This window comes from Bos taurus, chromosome 16 (assembly GCF_002263795.3).
Source record: "Bos taurus isolate L1 Dominette 01449 registration number 42190680 breed Hereford chromosome 16, ARS-UCD2.0, whole genome shotgun sequence".
Classification (NCBI taxonomy): domain Eukaryota; kingdom Metazoa; phylum Chordata; class Mammalia; order Artiodactyla; family Bovidae; genus Bos; species Bos taurus.
The window spans coordinates 79,870,130-79,889,006 of NC_037343.1; the positions used below are offsets into that span (position 1 = coordinate 79,870,130).

At 54.2% G+C, this 18,877-nt stretch overlaps 1 protein-coding gene and 1 long non-coding RNA gene across 5 annotated transcripts; one reads left to right on the forward strand and one right to left on the reverse strand.

Moving 5' to 3' along the window:
- Positions 1–79: 79 nt before the first annotated feature.
- ADIPOR1 (adiponectin receptor 1) lies at positions 80–13,878 on the forward strand. Of its 4 annotated transcripts, XM_059875250.1 has the most exons (9): positions 322–447; positions 4,756–5,203; positions 7,796–8,027; positions 9,050–9,166; positions 9,790–9,961; positions 10,344–10,530; positions 11,362–11,549; positions 12,566–12,759; positions 13,056–13,878. In XM_059875250.1, exons 3-9 carry the CDS (start codon positions 7,887–7,889, stop codon positions 13,182–13,184), a joined length of 1,128 nt encoding a protein of 375 aa, XP_059731233.1. In that variant the 5' UTR covers positions 322–447; positions 4,756–5,203; positions 7,796–7,886; the 3' UTR covers positions 13,185–13,878.
- Positions 13,879–18,135: 4,257 nt separating this feature from the next.
- LOC100337507 (uncharacterized) lies at positions 18,136–18,831 on the reverse strand. Its single transcript, XR_812017.4, has 2 exons — positions 18,677–18,831; positions 18,136–18,577 (listed from the first exon to the last, which is right to left on the reverse strand). It is a non-coding gene; the product is annotated as an uncharacterized lncRNA (long non-coding RNA).
- Between the last annotated feature and the right edge of the window lie 46 nt (positions 18,832–18,877).

Genomic DNA, 18,877 nt, shown 5'->3' on the forward strand with positions numbered 1-18,877 from the left:
TGCCGCGAAGGGGCGGGGCCGCCAGGAGGGGCGGGGCCCACAAGGGGAAGGCGGGGCCGAGGGGGCGGGCTTGTGGTCCGGACTGCGGAAAGATTGCCGGACAGAGGAGTCTGGGGGTGCTGCAGTCCATGGGGTCGCAGGGTGAGACACGATTTAGCGGCTGAACAACAACAAAGATCACCGGGCTGTAGAGGGCGGGGTCAGGTGGAGGGGCGGGGCCGTCTGGGGGCGGGACCAAGGGGCCGGCCTGTGATTGGGCTTCGCGAGAGCCGGGAGCCGCGCGTCTGAGAGGACGTGACGCTCTCGCGGAGGTGACGCCCTGCGGTTGCGCGCCCCTTCCGGCCCCGGGAGGGCGCAGAAAATCCGGGCCGCTCGGCCGCAGGCCGTCTCCAGCGACGCGGGATGTAGCGCCGGCGCCGCGGCCCCCAGCACAGCCCTCCGCCCGCCGTAAGTTCCCCTGGGCTCGATGGCGAGCAGGCCGGAGGGCGGGGATCGGCCGGAGGGCGGGCTCCCCACGGGAGTCTCGGCGCGGGCCTGAGGCAGCTGCCGTAGGGCTGGACCGCCCGGACGTCCCCAGGGCCCCCGGACCCCTGCTCGGGGCCAGCCGCTCCTCCGGCCTCAGCGCGTCAGCTGTCCACGTTCCCGGCCCCTCCCGTGCGAGTCGCGTCCCCCGCTGTCAACAGCCGCGGTGGCGGCCGTGCCCCCCCAGTCGCCAGGGCGAGACGTCGGGCTTCAGGCTCCGGCTCGGGCCCGCCAGGCCGGAGCTGAGCCTGGTCCCAGGACCGCGCGTGGCGAGCGCCGAGGGGCTGGGAGCCCCCGCGTTCGGTAGCCCGAGGAGCCCCGCGGTTACTAGACCGTGACAGTGCCCCCACCTTGGCGGCGGGGAAGGGGAGGCTGGTGGACGGTTGGCCTGTGTGTAAGGTGGCCCTAAATGCTGCAATGTGAGCGACATCTAAAGTACTTTGGGGAAAAAGGAAATTTCATTCCCTCAGAAATCTCTCATAGGTGCCATCCTATGTTTGAGGTTTTTGGTCAAGCCTTCAGTTTTTAATGGAAGATACGTTTCCCCTCGGTTTCCGGCGCTACGCAGGCGAGTGGGAAACGGACAAGGCGAATTTCATTTAGGGAGCTTCAGGTGTCAGAGGAGCAACAGGAGGCCTGCAGAGTGCTTTGCTAGGTTAACCTGGCGTTTCCCCCACGGAGGGAGAAGACACAGCAGGGGAAGGATGTATAGGCTCCCGCTTGAATCAAGCGAGCACTGGACTGACTGGTTCTCTCTGAAGTGAAGGGGCTCTGGAGTCTGTTTACGGCTGTTTACCGAGAGGTAGGCTTGCATCACCTCCTGTGGCACAGCTGCTGCTGCTGCTGTTTGGAAGTGTCCACGCAGTGCTGGGATTCAGGCAGGGCGCTGACACACGGACTGCAGCCCTGGAATTTCTTCACCCCAGGAGTAACTTCCGTGTACTTGGGGCATCAGTCTTAAGGACTGTTGTGTTGCCTGTAAGCAGCCATCTTAGGGCAGGTCTCCACGAAACTGTACCTAATTGTTGAGTAGAATCTGAAAGCATTCTGTTCTCAGGGGCCAAGAAACTATCCGATGCCCAGGGGATAAACAGAGATTGTAAGCAACTGCTTTGCGTGCAGGTGGAGAACTCAGACAAGGGCGCACCCTCCCACTGGGCTCCCGCTGCTAATGGGTAAAGTGCACGGTGGATTTTAGCTTTTAGACCGTCTTCAGTTTCTTCTTGGGCTTCCCAGGTGGCTCAGAGGTTAAAGCATCTGCCTGCAATGCAGGAGACCTGTGTTCGATCCCTGGGTCAGGAAGATCCCCTGGAGAAGGAAATGGCAACCCACTCCAGTGTTCTTGCCTGGAGAATCCCAGGGACGGGGGAGCCTGGTGGGCTGCCGTCTATGGGGTTGCACGGAGTTGAACATAACTGAAGCGACTTCACTTTCACTTTTTTTCAGTTTCTTGTCTGGCCTCACATTGCCTTTCCAAGATTTCCTTGTGGAAAGTGGATTATTCGCTGCCCTGGGGAATCTGTTCTTTTGAGTTTGCCCAGGTTCACAGCACTACCCTCAGGAATGCTTTGATCCTATCTTTACCTATCAAAATCCTTTCTTAAAATCTTCCACAAAACCTTTCCCGATATTCCAGCTCAAACTGAGCTTTTCTTGTGAATTCCTCCAGCACTTTCTGGCATTTAGCCTTGTAGTGATACTAGAAGAACAGATAAGTTGTTGCCGCCTCTTAAAATTGAGGCCAGACTCCTCTTTTTGCCTTGTCTCTGTAGCCACAATGCCACGCTTATTTGTGGACAGGTAAAGAAATTTTCACTTCTTTCTAGGCCAATAAGTCTGTTCTTTATTTCCCTCAGAAATTTCCTTGACTTCTTTCACGTAAAGCCGAAAAGGAACTGTTTGACACACTTGCAACACTGCCCCACCTACTGGCGATCATACTGGTGAACTAAGTGAAGTTAGAGAGAGTCGCTCAGTCGTGTGTGACTCTTTGCGACCCTATGGACTATACAGTCCATGGGACTTTCCAGGCCAGAATACTGGAGTGTTAGCCTTTCCCTTCTCCAGGAGATCTTCCCAACCCAGGGATTGAACCCAGGTCTCCTGCATTGCAGGTGGATTCTTTACCGCCTGAGCCACCAGGGAAAACCGCAGTCATCTTTACATGCAGAAGTTTCGTCAGTACTGGTGGGGTGTTTTCTGGTGCTGGTATCCATCAGAGTTGTTAGGTTTTGCCCTTAATGTCCATTTGTCCCTCATGTCGCCCACTGGACTGTGTTCCTTTCTCTATTTTCAAGGTTAATTGCCTTTTCCTGCTCAGAAATGTTGGGGGCATGGTTACTGTGTATGAAGTTTTAGCTGGCTTAGATTGAAAAGATCCTTGAAAGTGCCCTCGAGGCAAACTGGTTCCTAGTGATTCGCTTTTAGACATGTACCTCATTTACTTCTGTTTCATCGGGGCTCTCACAGTATACAGTTACCATATCATGGTTGACTGTACTTAAAAGTGAGGTATTAAAATCAAGGGCTGGTATGAAATGCCTCGGAGAAGGCAGTGGCACCCCACTCCAGTACTCTTGCCTGGAAAATCCCATGGACGGAGGAGCCTGGTAGGCTGCAGTCCATGAGGTCGCTAAGAGTCGGACACAACTGAGCGACTTCACTTTTCACTTTCATGCACTGGAGAAGGAAATGGCAACCCACTCCAGTGTTCTTGCCTGGAGAATCCCAGGGACAGGGGAGCCTGGTGGGCTGCCGTCTATGGGGTCGCACAGAGTTGGACACGACTGAAGCGACTTAGCAGCAGCAGCAGCATGAAGCGCCTTCACATTCCTGTTTACTTTACCTTGTGTTATGGCATTTGGAAAGCTTACCTGTCTGTTTGGGATTCAAAAAAGACCTATTTCTGTTGAGATAGCTTTACCTGGAGAAGAGCTACAGAGAAAGTTAGATTCTGGTTTTTCATTGCAGACTCTTAAGTCAGTGACACTTGTACTTAAATAGGAAAGCTGAGGCTCCATTGTTGCAATTCAGTAGTTTTCAAGCAGAAGCCTCTGCCTTGACTCATTTCCCCCCAGCAGTGCTGTGCAACCACCTTCCCTGACAGAGTAGAGAAGGTGACCGTGTTCTTTGTCCTTAGTGCTTTGACTAGTCTTGTCTTGGGCTTCCCTGGTGGCTCAGTGGTAAAGAATCCTCCTTGGAGAAGGAAATGGCAACCCACTCCAGTACTCTAGCCGGGAGAATGCCAGGGTTGGCAGAGCCTGGTGGGCTGCCGTCTGTGGGTCGCACAGTCAGACACGACTGAAGTGACGCAGCAGCAGCAGCACAGAAATCACGGTTGCTTGGCTCAGTCTTTCTGCTGATGAGGACAAGTTCACCGAATGTGAATGGACACTTACTTCTGGCACTGTGGTCGTTGGGTTTTCTGCCTGTTGCTGGGACTGCATCCGCAGCGATCTAACAGCAAACTGGTCCTTGATGTGTGTGCTGTACAAAAAAAACTCTGCATACATCGTTGAAAAGAAAAAAAAAAGAATCCTCCTGCAGTGCAGATGTGGATTTGATCCCTGGATCAGGAAGATCCCCTGGAGAAGGGAATGGCCACCCACTCCAGTATCTTGCCTGGAGAATTCCATGGACAGAGGAGCCTGGAGGGCTACAGTCCATGAGGTTGCAGAGAGTCAGACGCGATGGAACAAGTCTTGCTTTACTGTGAGAGCCAGGTAGGTGTAAGAAGGAGCTTAACTTGTGGAACCTCCAAGGACCCAGGGACCCTAGATTAAAAATTTCTAGAAGTTCTGTGCCTTTGACTCCTGAGAAGGAGTGTACTATAATGTGAAAAACTTGGGAACTGGTGCACAAAATAAATGTCTCCAAAAGTATGAGGGAAATAAACTCACCAACAAAGGCTGGCCACTAAGAATCAGTTCTTCCCCAAGTTTGGCGCCAGATAGTCTTGTTTATAGGGGCACAGGCAGCCCCTGCCTCCACAGCCCTAACCCTCTAATGTCACAGGGCTATCCAGCTGGAGAGCTTAGTGGTAAAGATTTATTAGCTTGAATTAAATAAATCCCATCAAAAATGCACTCAGTGGAGTTTGGCCCAGTTATAATTGCTTTATTGGGTGTGGCGATTTTGAGAAGACGCGTGTTTCCTCTAAAATATATAAAGATAGGAAAGTTTGTGAGGGCCACCCTGGTGACTCAGTGGTAAAGAATCCACCTGCCAACACAGGAGACACGGGTTCAAGAAGATCCCTCACACCAAGGAGCAGCTAAGCCCGGGCGCCACAACTACTGAGCCTGCGCTCCAGAGCCAGGAGCACCGCAGCCGCAGTCAGCAGCTACTGAACCCGCACGGCCTAGAGTCTGCGCCCTGCAACCAGAGGGGAGCCCCTGCTCGTCGCAACTGGAGAAAGCCCGCGCAGCAAGACACCCAGCACAGCCATAAATAAATAAACAAAATTCATCTTTAAAAAAGTTTAAGAAGAAACCCTTGAAATATTAAAAAATCAGAAGCAAAGCTCGTGGGAAAGTGAAGCCCATCTGGCTCTGAGTGCTCGCGGAGTCCATCCTCACACCCCAGCGGCTGGTGCTGACGTGGCGCAGCGGACACCGACAGGCTCACCTGTCCCAACCGCCAGCCGCCTGGGAGAGGCCTACCCTGCCGAGTGGACTTTCAGGTTCCAGCCGTACTTGCTCTTCTTTCTTACCAGACCTCTGCCCCCTTTCCCTCCCTTCCTGCCCTTGTGTTGCTAGCTTAGAAGACCCCGCTGGACAGTGGACTCTGCCTTGGTGACATGACCTCCGCTGAGCGTCATTGTCTGCTCTTTGATGCGTGGTGATGTGTCTTGTGTGATGAGCTGTAACTGGTGCCTGGCTTGTGAGTTAACGGGTGCCTGTCAGAGTTAGTGACTCTGGGTCTAGAGATAATGCTGGGGGTGGGGTGTGGGAGCCAGAGGGGCTCAGAAGCGACAGGAGGTGGTTTCGACTGAACGAGGAAAGCCTTTGAAGATTGCCGCAAGACTGAGGTCCTCCTAGGAGGACGCTGGACTTGAGGGTGTGAGAGCGTCAGACCCAGTGAGGAACTTAGGAAGCGTGCCAGGGTGGAGTCTGCGCCTGCTCTCTGGCCCTGACTGCCCAACGTAAAATGTGTATCATTCTCACTCCCACTGGCGAGACAGGCCACAGCACTCACCTGCACTGGGTGTGCGCCGTCCCCGTCCAGGGCTCTCCCCGCGCTGTCCTGTTGGAGCAGTCACGCCGTCACTGGTTCTGCGCATGCCGCGGGCGACCTCATGCCACCGGATTACAAGCTCCTTCCGGACAGCGACTTGTGGGACGTGGGGTTTTGCACAGAACCTTAAAGTGCCTTAGGGTGCTGGCACCAAGTGCGTTTGTTAAGTGTTCCGGGGGTGTGTTGGCTGCTCTGGGGAGGGGGACAGAGAGCGGCCCAGAGGCGCAAGCGCCTAATGCCTTAGCTAGCGTCACATGCTTGCTGGCGGGAGTGCTGCCTCCGTCATTCTTCCATCTATTCTGAAATACAGGTTCTGACCACAAGCAGGGATGTGTATAAATTAGTCATCTGTGTAGCACTGCATCCCAGAACCTGAGAAAATATCTATTTTTTAACCCTAGTGGCCGCCTCTCAAGTACTGTATTCTAGCTAAGTATATTCCCCTTTTCATACTTTTCTGGGATGCCCAAAGCTATCTGTATTTTTCACTGCAGTGTAAATTGTTTCTTCCTAAAGTTGTTCGGGAGTACTTCAGTTTGAGGAATGTGTTTTGTGGTCAGCCTACTGAAAGAGATTGCCCAGTGTTTCTGCTCACGTGGGCCGCCTGTCTCTTGAGGGTTTCGTGGGCCTCTGGCTTCCTGTTCTCCTGGGGCTCAGGCGTTGGCTGTAGCTGTGGGCTGGCATCTTTCCTGTCGGAGTCCTGCGTGTGCGGAGGAGCCACTGCCTGTATGTTGGCACCACAGCAGGGTCTGTGGACGGAGTCACGGCCATTTGCTCTCCTGAACTAGCTCTCCGCCACCTGCAGCTCTCAGCTGTGCTGATGGCTGAGCCTGGCATGACTATTTTGAAATTTGCCGGCTGCCCTACCTGACTACATAGATCCGGTCATATCTCTGAGAAGGAATCGAGATGACTCTTGGGTAAAAGCATAGGCACACATGTCAAAGCTGGATGCGCAGTGGACACTGGAGATAGACTCCGCCCTCTCGGGAGCGAGGCTGCGCTGACCGCCCTGACGAAAGCGGTGGCCCCCGAGCTCTGCTTCCTCCCCGAGGGCAGCTCACTCCGTGCAGGTGTCACCTGGCCGTCTTTGCATTGCCTGGTGGCTCCCAGGGCTCAGGTGACCAGTGCAGGAAAATGTTACTATTCTGGCTGCTGCTGCTGTGAGCAGTAAATTCCTTTGTTGGGAGCGGGGAGTCGGAAGTCTTGGGGCACTTTTCCCTCCTTTAAATGTTCATCTTATCTTTCTGAGGCCTGATTAAAGACTGCCTCCTTCAGGGTCTGTGTGCCGTCTCAGCTCCAAAGCTCTTTGGAGTGGGGCCCAGGTTATGAACTGTGGTCGCTGAGACAGGCCTGTGCTGAGCCAGTTTGGTGGCAGGGCAAGGGTGGGCTGCCTTGTGTCTTCAGCCTCCCACGGCCAGGTGAGTTACTGCTGCTGCAAGACAGGGCTGTGAGCACAGTGCGCTCTCCTCACGGAGCTGGGCGGTGATCCTCCAACAGAAACAGTAAACCGTGCAGGGAAGGTAACCCCCAGACCGCCAGCCCACCCTCGGCCCACTCTTGTAGGCGGCGCGCACGTTTCAGGGTGTTTGTAGGTAAAGCCCGCTGAGCTCAGTTGGCAGTTGGTTCATTTCTAAGCCTGGGTGGCCCGTGGTGATTACAGCCAGGCGTCGGCTTCCTCTTTTTGCTGCTCAGTCTCGGAGCCAGGCTTTTCCAGGGCTAGCTCTGGGAACCGGGATAAACTGGGCTCATTGAACAGGCTCTGTGTTTGTGGGAGGGATGTGGGGTGGGTAGCTGTTTTTCTGGGGTGACAGTTTGGTGCAAAACACACAAATCTTTTGAAGCAACTAGGTTTTCAGCCTTTAAGGTTAGTGAAGCCTCAGTAAAGGCTGATGGTACAGAGGAGGAGAGATGCAGTTAATTGGCCTCTGGGACTGGAGAGGGTATGAGTGAGGGGCTGTCTCTTTCTCAGTATTGACTTCAGAAATGAGACGTCAGAAGGGTAAACTGTCAACACCGTGTCTGTGTTTGCTTCCAGTGTCCCCGTCACAGGGAGCTCTCTGGCCCCTGAGGCCAAGAGACCCCACTCTCCCCAGGCTGAAGCCGGAGGGCCCCGAGGTACCATCCTGATGTCGTCTCACAAGGGACCCGCGGTGGCCCAGGGCAACGGGGCTCCCGCTAGCAACAGGGCGGCTGACACAGTGGAGCTGGCCGAGCTGGGACCCCTGCTCGAGGAGAAGGGCAAGCGGGCGGTCACCAGCCCAACCAAAGTAAGTCATCTCCCTGGTCAGCCTCTCCTGAGACCTGTCGGTCTCCCCAGAGCCACAGCACCCTGGACTGTCTGTCCTGACGGAAGGCCGGAAGCAGTCAGCCCAGATCAGGCCAGGCTCCATATACCATCGAAAATCCCTGCCTCTTCGGCCAGCTGAAAGGCTCGTGGGAGGAGCAGGTGCTGCCCCAGGCTGCTGTGGAGGCTGCACCTGGCTGCTTTATCTCATTCTTCAGAGTCCCCAAGGGGCGGAAGGGGGAGAGAAGGCCCCGTGCCTGGAGGCGCCTGGCAGGGCCTCATATACAACCAAGTGGGCTTTTCGTTTTGCCTGAGCAAAACTCCAGTAGCATCCCCACTCTGAGGGAGACCAGGGACTCTGTGCCCAGACGGACAGAGGATGAATCTGGCGGGGGTGGGGGGCGGTTCCTCTATCATGAGATCTAAGAGGAAGCATCGCAGGAGGAGAATCTGCCCCGTGGAGGAACTGCCCTCCCTGCCTCGGCTCTGGAGGTCTCCCCTGAGGTGAGCCCTCTCAGGCCCTCCTGCTGCTGCTTCTATGGAGCCGGCTCTGAGGCCTGGCTTCTCCCGCAGCAGTTGGACACTGGGCCCCAGGGCCGGTGCACGGGGCACCGATCAGATTGAGAGTCTTAGCGGATCTCTGAGCCTCTGTCTTATTCCTCCTCGTTCAGCGGTCTGTACAGGAAGAGTTTGGGAAATTGGGGGAAGCTAAGGGCCACCGTCTTGGAGACAGAGGTGGGCTGCCAGGGCCTGAGTGCAGGCCTGGGCTTCTGACCCTGCGGCTTGAGCGCCAGCTCCCTCGGCCTCTCCCCCAGGCGCTGCGGCGCACTCTCCCCCAGTGCTTGTGATGTCGCAAACTCAGGCACCATCCTGCTTCTGGAGAGCAGACCCGAGGCCTGTGTGCAGGAGAGGCCGGGCAGTGGGCGGCGTGGCCTGGCTCGCGGGCGCTGGACATGCGCGTCCCCAGGCCGTCCAGGGCTGCAGCCACTCTCCCCTTCCCCGCAGGCCGAGGAGGAGCAAGCCTGCCCAGGGCCGCAGGAGGAGGAGGAAGAGGTGCGAGTGCTCACACTGCCCCTGCAGGCCCACCACGCCATGGAGAAGATGGAGGAGTTCGTGTACAAGGTCCTGTCCTGGTGGGGAGGGAGCAGGCTCACCCGCCCGGGGCTGAGTCGGGAGCACCGCACCTTTATCAACACACTGAACACACATTCATGATGAGTTGTGTTATCAGAACTTGTCGTTTCTGAGTGGTGACGAGTAGAAACTGATATCTGCAAAACTAACATGAAAATATCTGATTTCCACGGGTGAGAGTCACAAGTTCTGATACTAAACTTGCTCACCGGCTCTCTGGACACTGTCCGTTGTCTTTACGTCCTACGTTAAGAACTCCTGCTCTGAAAAGTCAGTCTCAACACAGTGAGAACTTAGCTGCTCAAGGAGGGACGATGACAGCCACCAGAGTGTGGGGGGAGCAGTAAATGTGTATTTCCCAAGTAGCTGAGAGGAGGTCCTGCCGTATTCTGACCTGCTCAGCTAAGCACATCCAGATAAGCTTCCTGACACAAGAACAAAGACTATGCGGGGGTCCAGGGGCAGCCTCGCTCCTGCTGTCCTGGCGTCTGAGCCCCGGGCTGGCCCCCACCGCTCCCCGGGACCCTACGGAGCCCGGTGGGTGCTCTCCTGCACGCAGCGGCCTTGGGGAGGCGGGCTCCCAGCCCCGCTGAGAGCGCGTGTGGTTGCAGGTCTGGGAGGGCCGCTGGAGGGTCATCCCGTACGACGTGCTCCCGGACTGGCTGAAGGACAACGACTACCTACTGCACGGCCACCGGCCGCCCATGCCCTCCTTCCGCGCCTGCTTCAGGAGCATCTTCCGCATCCACACGGAGACCGGCAACATCTGGACGCACCTGCTCGGTGAGGGCCCTGGGGGACGTCGGGCTCGTCTGCTTCTTGCCCAGGAGTTGTGTGGCTTTGTCCATGGGAAGGAGACGTTGTTGCGATTATGAGGGAGCTGGCGGTGTCTTTACACTGCCTGGGAGCTCGCAGGGCCCTTCATCACTGGTGTGCAAGCGGGGGAAGACATCGGAACGGACGTCCTCTGTGGTCAGAACTGTCCCGGGGCTGGCGGCTGCGCCCCGTCAGCGATCCACCGTCTAAACGAAGCGTCAGCATTTCAGCAGACGCCCTGTTCTGTCTGGGTCTCTGGGTCCCCGCAGCTCAGCCTGTGGCGTCAGGGCTGGTTTAAACCGTCACATGTTCCCGTTTTCCTCGGACTTTGCTTCTTTCTCTCCTGTAGGTTTCGTGCTGTTTCTTTTCCTGGGAATCCTGACCATGCTGAGGCCAAACATGTACTTCATGGCCCCCCTCCAGGAGAAGGTGGTGTTCGGGATGTTCTTCCTGGGAGCAGTGCTCTGCCTCAGCTTCTCCTGGCTCTTCCACACTGTCTACTGTCATTCAGAGAAAGTCTCCCGGACCTTCTCCAAGTGAGTCACAGGATGGCGGTGGGGAAGGACCACGTGCTGTTGTCACGCCCTGTGACCCGGGTGCTGGCGGGGTCCTGGCGACGGCAGTGCCTCCTCAAGATTCCCTGATGTTTCGTGGGTGTGTGAGGGTCAGGAAACTTTTCTCTTAAGTCTGTCCTGAAAATGCTCACGCAGCCTCCTCCACAGACAGAGCCCGCTGTGGGTAGACGTTGTCCCCGCGCAGCGCCGTCCAGAGGCTGGCGGTGCTCTCCCGCACGTAGCGCCCGGCCGCGCCCCCTTCCCGTCAGGGCGCCGCCCCCTGCGGGCGCACCCACCCACCAGCCAGGAAAGCTTATCAGAAGCCCCAGGCGCCCATCCTCCCCAGCCTGAGCCTGGGCTTCTGTTTGCTTGTTTCTGTGGTTGTTATTTTTGGTTTTGGAAGTGTTGCTGAGTTTTGTTTTTCTCAATAACACCAGTAACAAGTAATACATTTTTATCATTAAAAAGCCAACTAAAAGAGAACACTACCCCCTTAGTAATACTCCCATTATAAGGGTTTTGGCTTTAGAACTGTCAGAACTGGGGAATACTCAGTCCTTCCTGCATGGAAGTTGGGGCCTGGCTGGATTGTGATGGATGGAGCTCCTGACTGAGTGTCTGTGAGGGGGTGTGGCTGTTGACAGCCAGGGCAAAGGGATGCCCTTCAAACGTGCCCCAAACAGGAGTGCCTGACCGTGTGGGGGTTTGAGTCAGGACCCAGGCCGGACCACGTGGGGAGTGAGGGGCTCCGGTCGAACCTGAGGCCAGTTGAGCTCGCCTCCCACTGGCCATTCCGTTCTGTGGCTCTTTCAGGCTGGACTATTCAGGGATCGCCCTGCTGATCATGGGGAGCTTCGTGCCCTGGCTCTACTACTCCTTCTACTGCTCCCCACAGCCTCGGCTCATCTACCTCTCCATCGTCTGCGTCCTGGGCATCTCCGCCATCATCGTGGCGCAGTGGGACCGGTTTGCCACGCCCAAGCACCGGCAGACAAGAGCAGGTGGGTCGCAAGGCAGGGTGTGCCCTTGTAGGTGTCTGGACCTCAAGCCTCAGGGGTCAGCCCTGGGCCCCCACCCAGACCCTGATCTGTGTTTAGAACTTTAAAAACAGCATGAATTTTCAAAGCTCAATTCCCTGCCAAGTTTCATACTATTTCAGTGAAATGTTAAAAGGACAGTAATTAAAATGCAGAAAAGACTACTCTTACATCTGGCTTGAGGAAGTTAAGAAATGTACGAGCACAGTCTCCAGCTCACCTGGAGTTCTTTTCCTAAGGGGATTAAAGGCGTGGCTTGGTAGAGAAAGCACCTTGAGCACGAGCTGTGTTGAGGGATGGGGTCGCTGTGAGCAGGAGCCCCTTCCTGGTGTCTTGTCCGGGCTCCAGCTTTACTGCAGCCAGCCACACGTCAATTACCACTGTTTCCAGTCCCTTGAGACTTAACATCGCTGTGGTTTAACCCTCATTTAAGAGAGTTAACTATTCATTGAGTACCAGCCAATGGTGCCTCACCCAGGGCATCTGCAGAGGTGAAGTGGAGCCCCGCCCAGCAGCCGTGCGCAGGGGCCTGGTGTGGAGCGGGCGCCATCTGCTCTTTCTCTTATGACTTCTCACCTAGGTCTGTCTCCTCAGGAGGTCAGACTCCTATTCCTTACGTCTTCTGTGCTCTTAATGGGACGCCCGTCCTACTCGTCTCTGGCTGGCAAACCGCCTGAGGGCTCGCCATCGGTTTTGTAGCCAAGGCAGCCATCAGAGTTCTGACATACATGGTCGCCTAGGCTGCTTAACAGATAATAAGGAACACAAGGTGTTTGTTCTTGGTGCTCCATAGGAGGGAATGGCTGTGTCAGCATTTACCCAGCCTCCTTCCCACTCTGGACGTTGAAGAAGCATCTGATGATGGCTCTCCATCTTGTGCAAAATTTCCTGAACACATGCTGTTCACCAGAAAGTAACTTGTATCAGAGCAGGGCAGCAGGGCTGTCCCTGTGCCTGACGCGCTCCATCCGTCTGCTCAGGGGTGTTCCTGGGGCTTGGCTTGAGCGGCGTCGTGCCTACCATGCACTTCACGATCGCGGAGGGCTTCGTCAAGGCCACCACGGTGGGCCAGATGGGCTGGTTCTTCCTCATGGCTGTGATGTACATCACCGGAGCCGGCCTCTATGCTGCACGCATCCCTGAGCGCTTCTTCCCTGGAAAATTCGACATATGGGTAAGAATGACTCTTCGCAGGGCTGTGGTGGTGAGACTGCCTGAAGGTGGAGGTCAGGGTCAGAGGCAGAGAGAGACGGGCAGGTGGTGTCTGGGGTGACGCGTGTCCCTGCTCACACCGGTGCGTGTGGGTGGGTGAATCCCTGACAGGACTTAACACGTTTTTTTTCCTACAACAAACGTATCGGTTTTATGGTGCAGAAAATTTTGCGGAGGAACTAGAAGAGGCGAGTGCCTTCTCTTGCTTCCTCCAGGTCTCCTTGCCATCGCCCTAAAGCTTCTCTCTCGTCCCTGCAGTTCCAGTCTCATCAGATCTTCCATGTCCTGGTGGTGGCAGCCGCCTTCGTCCACTTCTACGGGGTCTCCAACCTTCAGGAGTTCCGATACGGCCTGGAAGGGGGCTGTACTGACGACTCCCTCCTCTGAGCCACCCCCAAGGGCGCAGGAGGAACTTCCCAAGTGCTTTTAAAATAACTTCTTTGCTGAAGTGAGAGGAAGAGTCTGAGTTGTCTGTTTCTAGAAGAAACCTCTTAGAGAATTCCGTATCGACCAAGCTTCGGCCCACTTCACACTCCCTGGGCAATAAACTCCATTCCCTCGCTGAGAAAGGGGCGGGGCAGGTGCGGCCACCCTGCCCCCGGCCGCCCCCCCAGAGACGGGGCTGGGAAGCTCACGGTGAGCTCTGAGCCCTCCTCGCTCCATTCTGGGGAGAAGCGATGGACTGGGACTTCAGAAATTCCGTTTCTGGAAGAAACTGTCCCTCCCTCACCCCTGTCCTGACTTTGTAACCTGGCTTACAACAGGCCATCCGTTTTTCTAGCACACTTTTCAAAAACAATTATAACCTGGTCCCATCTTTCTCGGGCCTGGGCCTGCTCACACGGCAGGAAGAACAAAGCCACCGACTTTTACACAGCCCGGCCCATCGTGGAAGTGTGTCCAGGCTTCAGATAACTTGAGTTTTAATTTTTTCTTGGCAGAGTAATGTAAAATGTAAAGTGGGGAAAGATATTTAATATTTAATACTAAGCTTTAAAAAGAAACCTGCTACCATTGCTATGTATCCTGATGCAAAGACGATGATGATAATAAAGTACAGAAGACACTTGGCGTTCTGAAAGCTGTGTGGTCTCGCTCTTCGCATGCAACTCCAGAGGACTGAAGCCAGCAGAGTCGGTCCAGATTCTGCTGCGGCTCAAGTCTGAATCCCAGGTGCTGCAGGCTGGCGCGGGTGGGCCAGTGAGCCTGACCGACCGATGGTCTGCTCCTCCAGGCCACTCTGCCCGTCTCTACTGGGGACACAGACGCGCCCTGGAGTGGTCAGTGTGCTGCGGCGGCCTTCCGTAACCAGAAGATGCCTGCGTGAACATAGGCCACAAGATGCTGTAGACTTTGAAAACTGCCGTGATTAAGGCTGTCTCACCGGGAGGTCACTCCACACCTCCGTGCCTTTGCATACACTGTCCTCAGCCTGACCGCATTCTGTCCACTGGATACGAAGGCCTGCAGTGGTCCTCGTGAGCTAGTGTAGGTATCGCACGGGAGTCTTCGCAAGTTACAGAGTTGGATTCACTTCAGCAGTCAAGTTTGAACAACCAAGTGAATAAATGATCCTTTTAACGAGGCCAGCAGATCTCTGCCTCCAGTGCTAATCAGGGAAACATAAGACCAAACTGACTCCTACCAGATTGGTACAAATTAAAAATCTTAAGATGGTGGGCTTTTCTGGTGGTCTAGTGGTTAAGAGTTCACCTGCCAACGCAGGGGACACAGGTTCAGTCCCTGGTCTGGGAACATCCATATCCCTCTGGGCAACTAAGCCTGTGTGCCCTGGAGCCTGTGCTCGGCAACAAGAGAAGCCACCGCAACGAGAGGCCTGCGTGCCACAGCTAGGCAGCAGCCCCTGCTCGCCGCAACGAGAGGAAACCCTGCCCAGCAAGGAGACCCAGAGCAGCCAAAAAGTAAAAAATCTAAAAAGTCTAAGATTGCATGCTGGTACAGATGTGGATCTGACCAGATGCTGCTGGGGAACCATCCATAGGACCACTTTGGATGTGTGGAGTATACACAGGTTACAACATTCAAACATACGAAACAACACTACAGCGTGAGCTGCATCTGGTATCTGTCCTAGTTACTTTGTTTAAAAATGCTGGGAGACTTCCCTGGCAGTCAGTGGTTAAGCCACTCCAGTGCTTCCAGCACAGAGGATGCTTAAAAAAATTTTTTTAATGCTGGTTCTGACTCATTAAGTTGTTTCATAACTCATCAGTGGGTCACAACTCACATTTTAAAAAAGTTACCCTTGAGAAACTTAGCTTGTTTCACTGTAGCTGTATGTAGTAGCAACATACTGCAGACAAGCCAAATGTCCAGAACTGTTGAGTGGAAAACTAAATCTTGGTTTATTCTTATGAAACAGTTCAGCAATGAAAGCTAGTTACAGTAAGGACAATGAGGCTGAATCTCAAGATTAGGAGAAGGGAGCAGGGCTACTTAGAGATACCACGTCTGGTGTGACTGCACTGACGTGCTGTTCAAAAATGCACAGAATTAACTGAGTGCAGAAGTCTCGAACTGCTGACCTGCAGGCTGCAAACATTCACGGCTGCGCTGTGGGCTGCACGGTGGAAGCAGCCCACCTCAGCCCGATGGCAGCCGAGTCGTTAGAGAGGGCTGCCTCTCAGGCTCACCCTCAGCCCTCCCCAGCAGGGCAGCCGCCTGTCTGGCCCCCGGAGGCGTCCACTGGTACAGAAAGGACCACATCTGGCCCAGCTCCATCCGTGTTGTACTTGAGGAAACAGAGACCCACAGCTGTTGTTGGTGAGGCCCCGTGTATGTTTCCTCATTGCTGGTGGACAGGACCAGGGAAAGGGTCTAAGTGGGGACATCTGCTGAGCATCTTCTTTGTACTTTATGTTTGGCTCTGCTGGGTCTTTGTTGCCATGTGCAGGCTTTCTCTTGTTGCAGCAAGCGGGGGCTACTCTTCATCGCATGGGCTGCTGGTTTGGGGGCTTCTCCCAAACCAGAAGAGTACAGAGCTGCAGAGTACAAGCTCTGGGCGCACAGGCTTCAGCAGTTGCGACCCCCGGGCTCTAGAGCGCAGGCTCAGTAGTTGTGGTGCAGGGGCTCAGCTGCTCTGTGGTCTGTGGGGTCTTCCCGGAGCAGGCATCGAACCTGTGTCTTCTGCATTGACAAGCGGATTCCTCTCCACTGGGCCACCAGGGAAATCCTCTGCACTTTCCATATGTCATTTTGTGTTTTTATTTTTAACCCTTAATAGTAGGTAGTAGTATCCCATTCCACAGATGAAAAAAAGTTAAGGCCCTAAAAGACCAAGACTTTTTCACAAGATGGCAGGATCAGAGTATCTGAATCCAGGTTCAGATCTGACTTAAACCCCAGGTTTCAAAGCCTTGGGTCATTTAAAAATCCTGATTTGACAGTCCAGCCTTGCCTTCACCAACTCTGCTACCAGCAGCAGGTATTACCTTCTTTCTCTAACTGCATGCTATGGTTCATTCATTCCCTAAATATTTGTTGAGGGCACTATAGGAGAAAAATGATGAGAGAAACAGTGATGAGTTCTGGTTAAAGAAAGGCCAAGAATAAAAGCTAAGACTGACTCTACCCTCTTCCAATCAGGTAAACAATTAGGGAAGAGTAATTAATCTCTAGTTGTAGAACATCTGCTGCTGCTGCTGCTGCTAAGTCACTTCAGTCGTGTCCGACTCTGTGTGACCCCATAGATGGCAGCCCACCAGGCTCCCCCGTCCCTGGGATTCTCCAGGCAAGAACACTGGAGTGGGTTGCCATTTCCTTCTCCAGTGCATCAAAATGAAAAGTGAAAGTGAAGTCATTCAGTCGTGTCCAACACTCAGCGACCTCATGGACTGCAGCCTACCAGGCTCCTCCGTCCATGGGATTTTCCAGGCAAGAGTACTGGGCTGGGGTGCCATCGCCTTCTCTGAGTTGTAGAACATCTGCTGCCTTGCAATCTAAGAAAGGTTCAGCAACGCCCTGTGTTTGGAGAAGTCCTTGACCCAAAATCTGCTGACAAAGGAGTCCCATCTCCCCAGAAAGTGTCTTCCTCAGTGTCTGCCTTATCTTCAGTCAGGACCAGGAACCAGCCCTTGGGGGCATGAGCTAGGGCTGGGAGCAAACTCACGATGAATTTCAAAGCAGCAGCTGGGGCCCTGCTGTGATTACATTTCATAATTATGAGGCACATTCTCCTGTCTGCCATGCTCTGATGGCACAAAAATGCAGTGCACTCTGCCTAACTGGTTTCAAGATTTGACCACATTCGATGTACTTGATGTAGTAGAGCTCCACAGCACATCCATGTTTCCCTTACTGAAACCCTTCAGTAGCTGTCAACACCCAGAGTCATCCCAGGAGTCCAAACACAAAGGCAGGGCAATGTGTGGAACCTGACTGATCCACTCACCTCATCCAGACACAGCCCTCCAGCAATGGATCTAAGAACTCAGAATCAGTTTGGGCTGCAGGGTACCAAATCAGATATCCAAAGTTTAGAAATATTCTCACATGAGGATGGTGTCCCTGTGACTTGACTCAAAACATGTTAGGGCTGTACCCTCGAAGAAAACAGGAGAAGCCTGACTAGTCCCCTTGGTGTGTTGGCTTTCTTGCTGGCAGTTTCTCCATCTTTTACTTCTCTGGAAAAGGAGAGGACTTTTTCTAAACCAAAGCCTCTTTTATTCAGTTCCTTCTCATACTTGGAAAAACTCTTAGTTTTGCAGCCAGGAATTAGGCAATATCATTAAAGCATCTAGATACTGTTCTGCACCCAGAAGACAAGGGATTATTTTTAAATTATACATACATTAAGTCCACACGACTAAAATTTAAAAGGCACATAAATATGTAGAGGAGAAAATCTCTCCCACCCTGTCTCCCAGACAACCAGTTCCTCTCTCCAAAGAAATTTCTGTTGCTACTGTACTTTGTATCTTTCCAACTGCAATTTTTATACATATACTGGCAAATATGACTATATCTTTCCCAACCCTTCTACACAACTAATGGCAAAGTGTACACTGTTCACAACTTTGTGGTATTGAATTGTATGGATGCACCACACGTCACTGAAACAGCCCCCAATCCAATCCACAAACCACCTTGAACACACATCCTTTTTCATGTGTGTGAGAATATACAGCGGGTAGATATACCCCAAAAATCGCTGTTAAAGGATATCTGCATTCATCATTCAGGTGAACTTTTACAAAATGCCCCCAATAAAACCTGTATCAATCCTGCGCTCAGAAATGTGGAAATCAAGAGAATTTTAGATCCGAGATACTACACGAGAGATGGAAACACTACACAAAATTAGACTGTCAGACTGCTACCCGTTTGGCCATAGTTTTATTATCCCTGAAGAATCAAAGGCGCCACAGAGGAAAACGGTACACTCAAGCACAGCTGGTTTAAACCTTCACAGGCACAGTATCAAGGGGCCTCATTCCCTTCGCAGGCGCTGAGATAAGTGCGCCAAAACCAATCAGAAGCAAAATTTCTAGCAGAACGCTCAGCACCCAGCAGCTGTGAAAGGCAGCAGAAGCGGACAGGGGCCTGAGGACCCCCGGGACGTCTAAGGTCCTTCGCAGTCTCCCTGGCGGAGTCCCGCTTCCAGGGCCCCTTCCACGTAACTGTCTCGGAGGGCAAGCAACAGAGAATCGCGCGGCGGTGGCCACAGGCCCAACTGTGACGCAGAGAACGCCGAGGTCCGTGGTCGCGGGGCTTCGGGATTCTCATCACAGCGATGGTCGGCCCGAAAGGGCCACTGCGGACTATAGACGGGAGGAAACGGGGCGGCTCGGTGGGTTTTCTCGACGTGAGAGGGCGCCTGAACGCGTCAGGTGAAACGCGCCCTGCGGCCAGCTCCCTACCTTGGAAACCTCCGCACTCCTCTCGGGTCGCCGCGCCTTGAGGCCCCAGGGTCTGTGGTCTCAGGGAGTCTTTGCCGCGGGCCGCACACGTGCCGGGGCCCGCGCCCCCTGCGCGCGGCGTCCACCCGCTCCACCCAGGCCCGCCCGCGGCGCCCGAGGTCACGTGACAGCGGTACCGCACGTGACGCGCGCAGACGTGAC

Coding starts and splice junctions, on each gene's coding strand:
- ADIPOR1 (XM_024976074.2), top strand. CDS start 7,887: ATGTCGTCTCACAAGGGACCCGCGGTGGCCCAGGGCAACGGGGCTCCC. Junction 8,028..9,049: donor CGGTCACCAGCCCAACCAAA/GTAAGTCATCTC, acceptor CCTTCCCCGCAG/GCCGAGGAGGAGCAAGCCTG. Junction 12,760..13,055: donor CTGGAAAATTCGACATATGG/GTAAGAATGACT, acceptor TCGTCCCTGCAG/TTCCAGTCTCATCAGATCTT.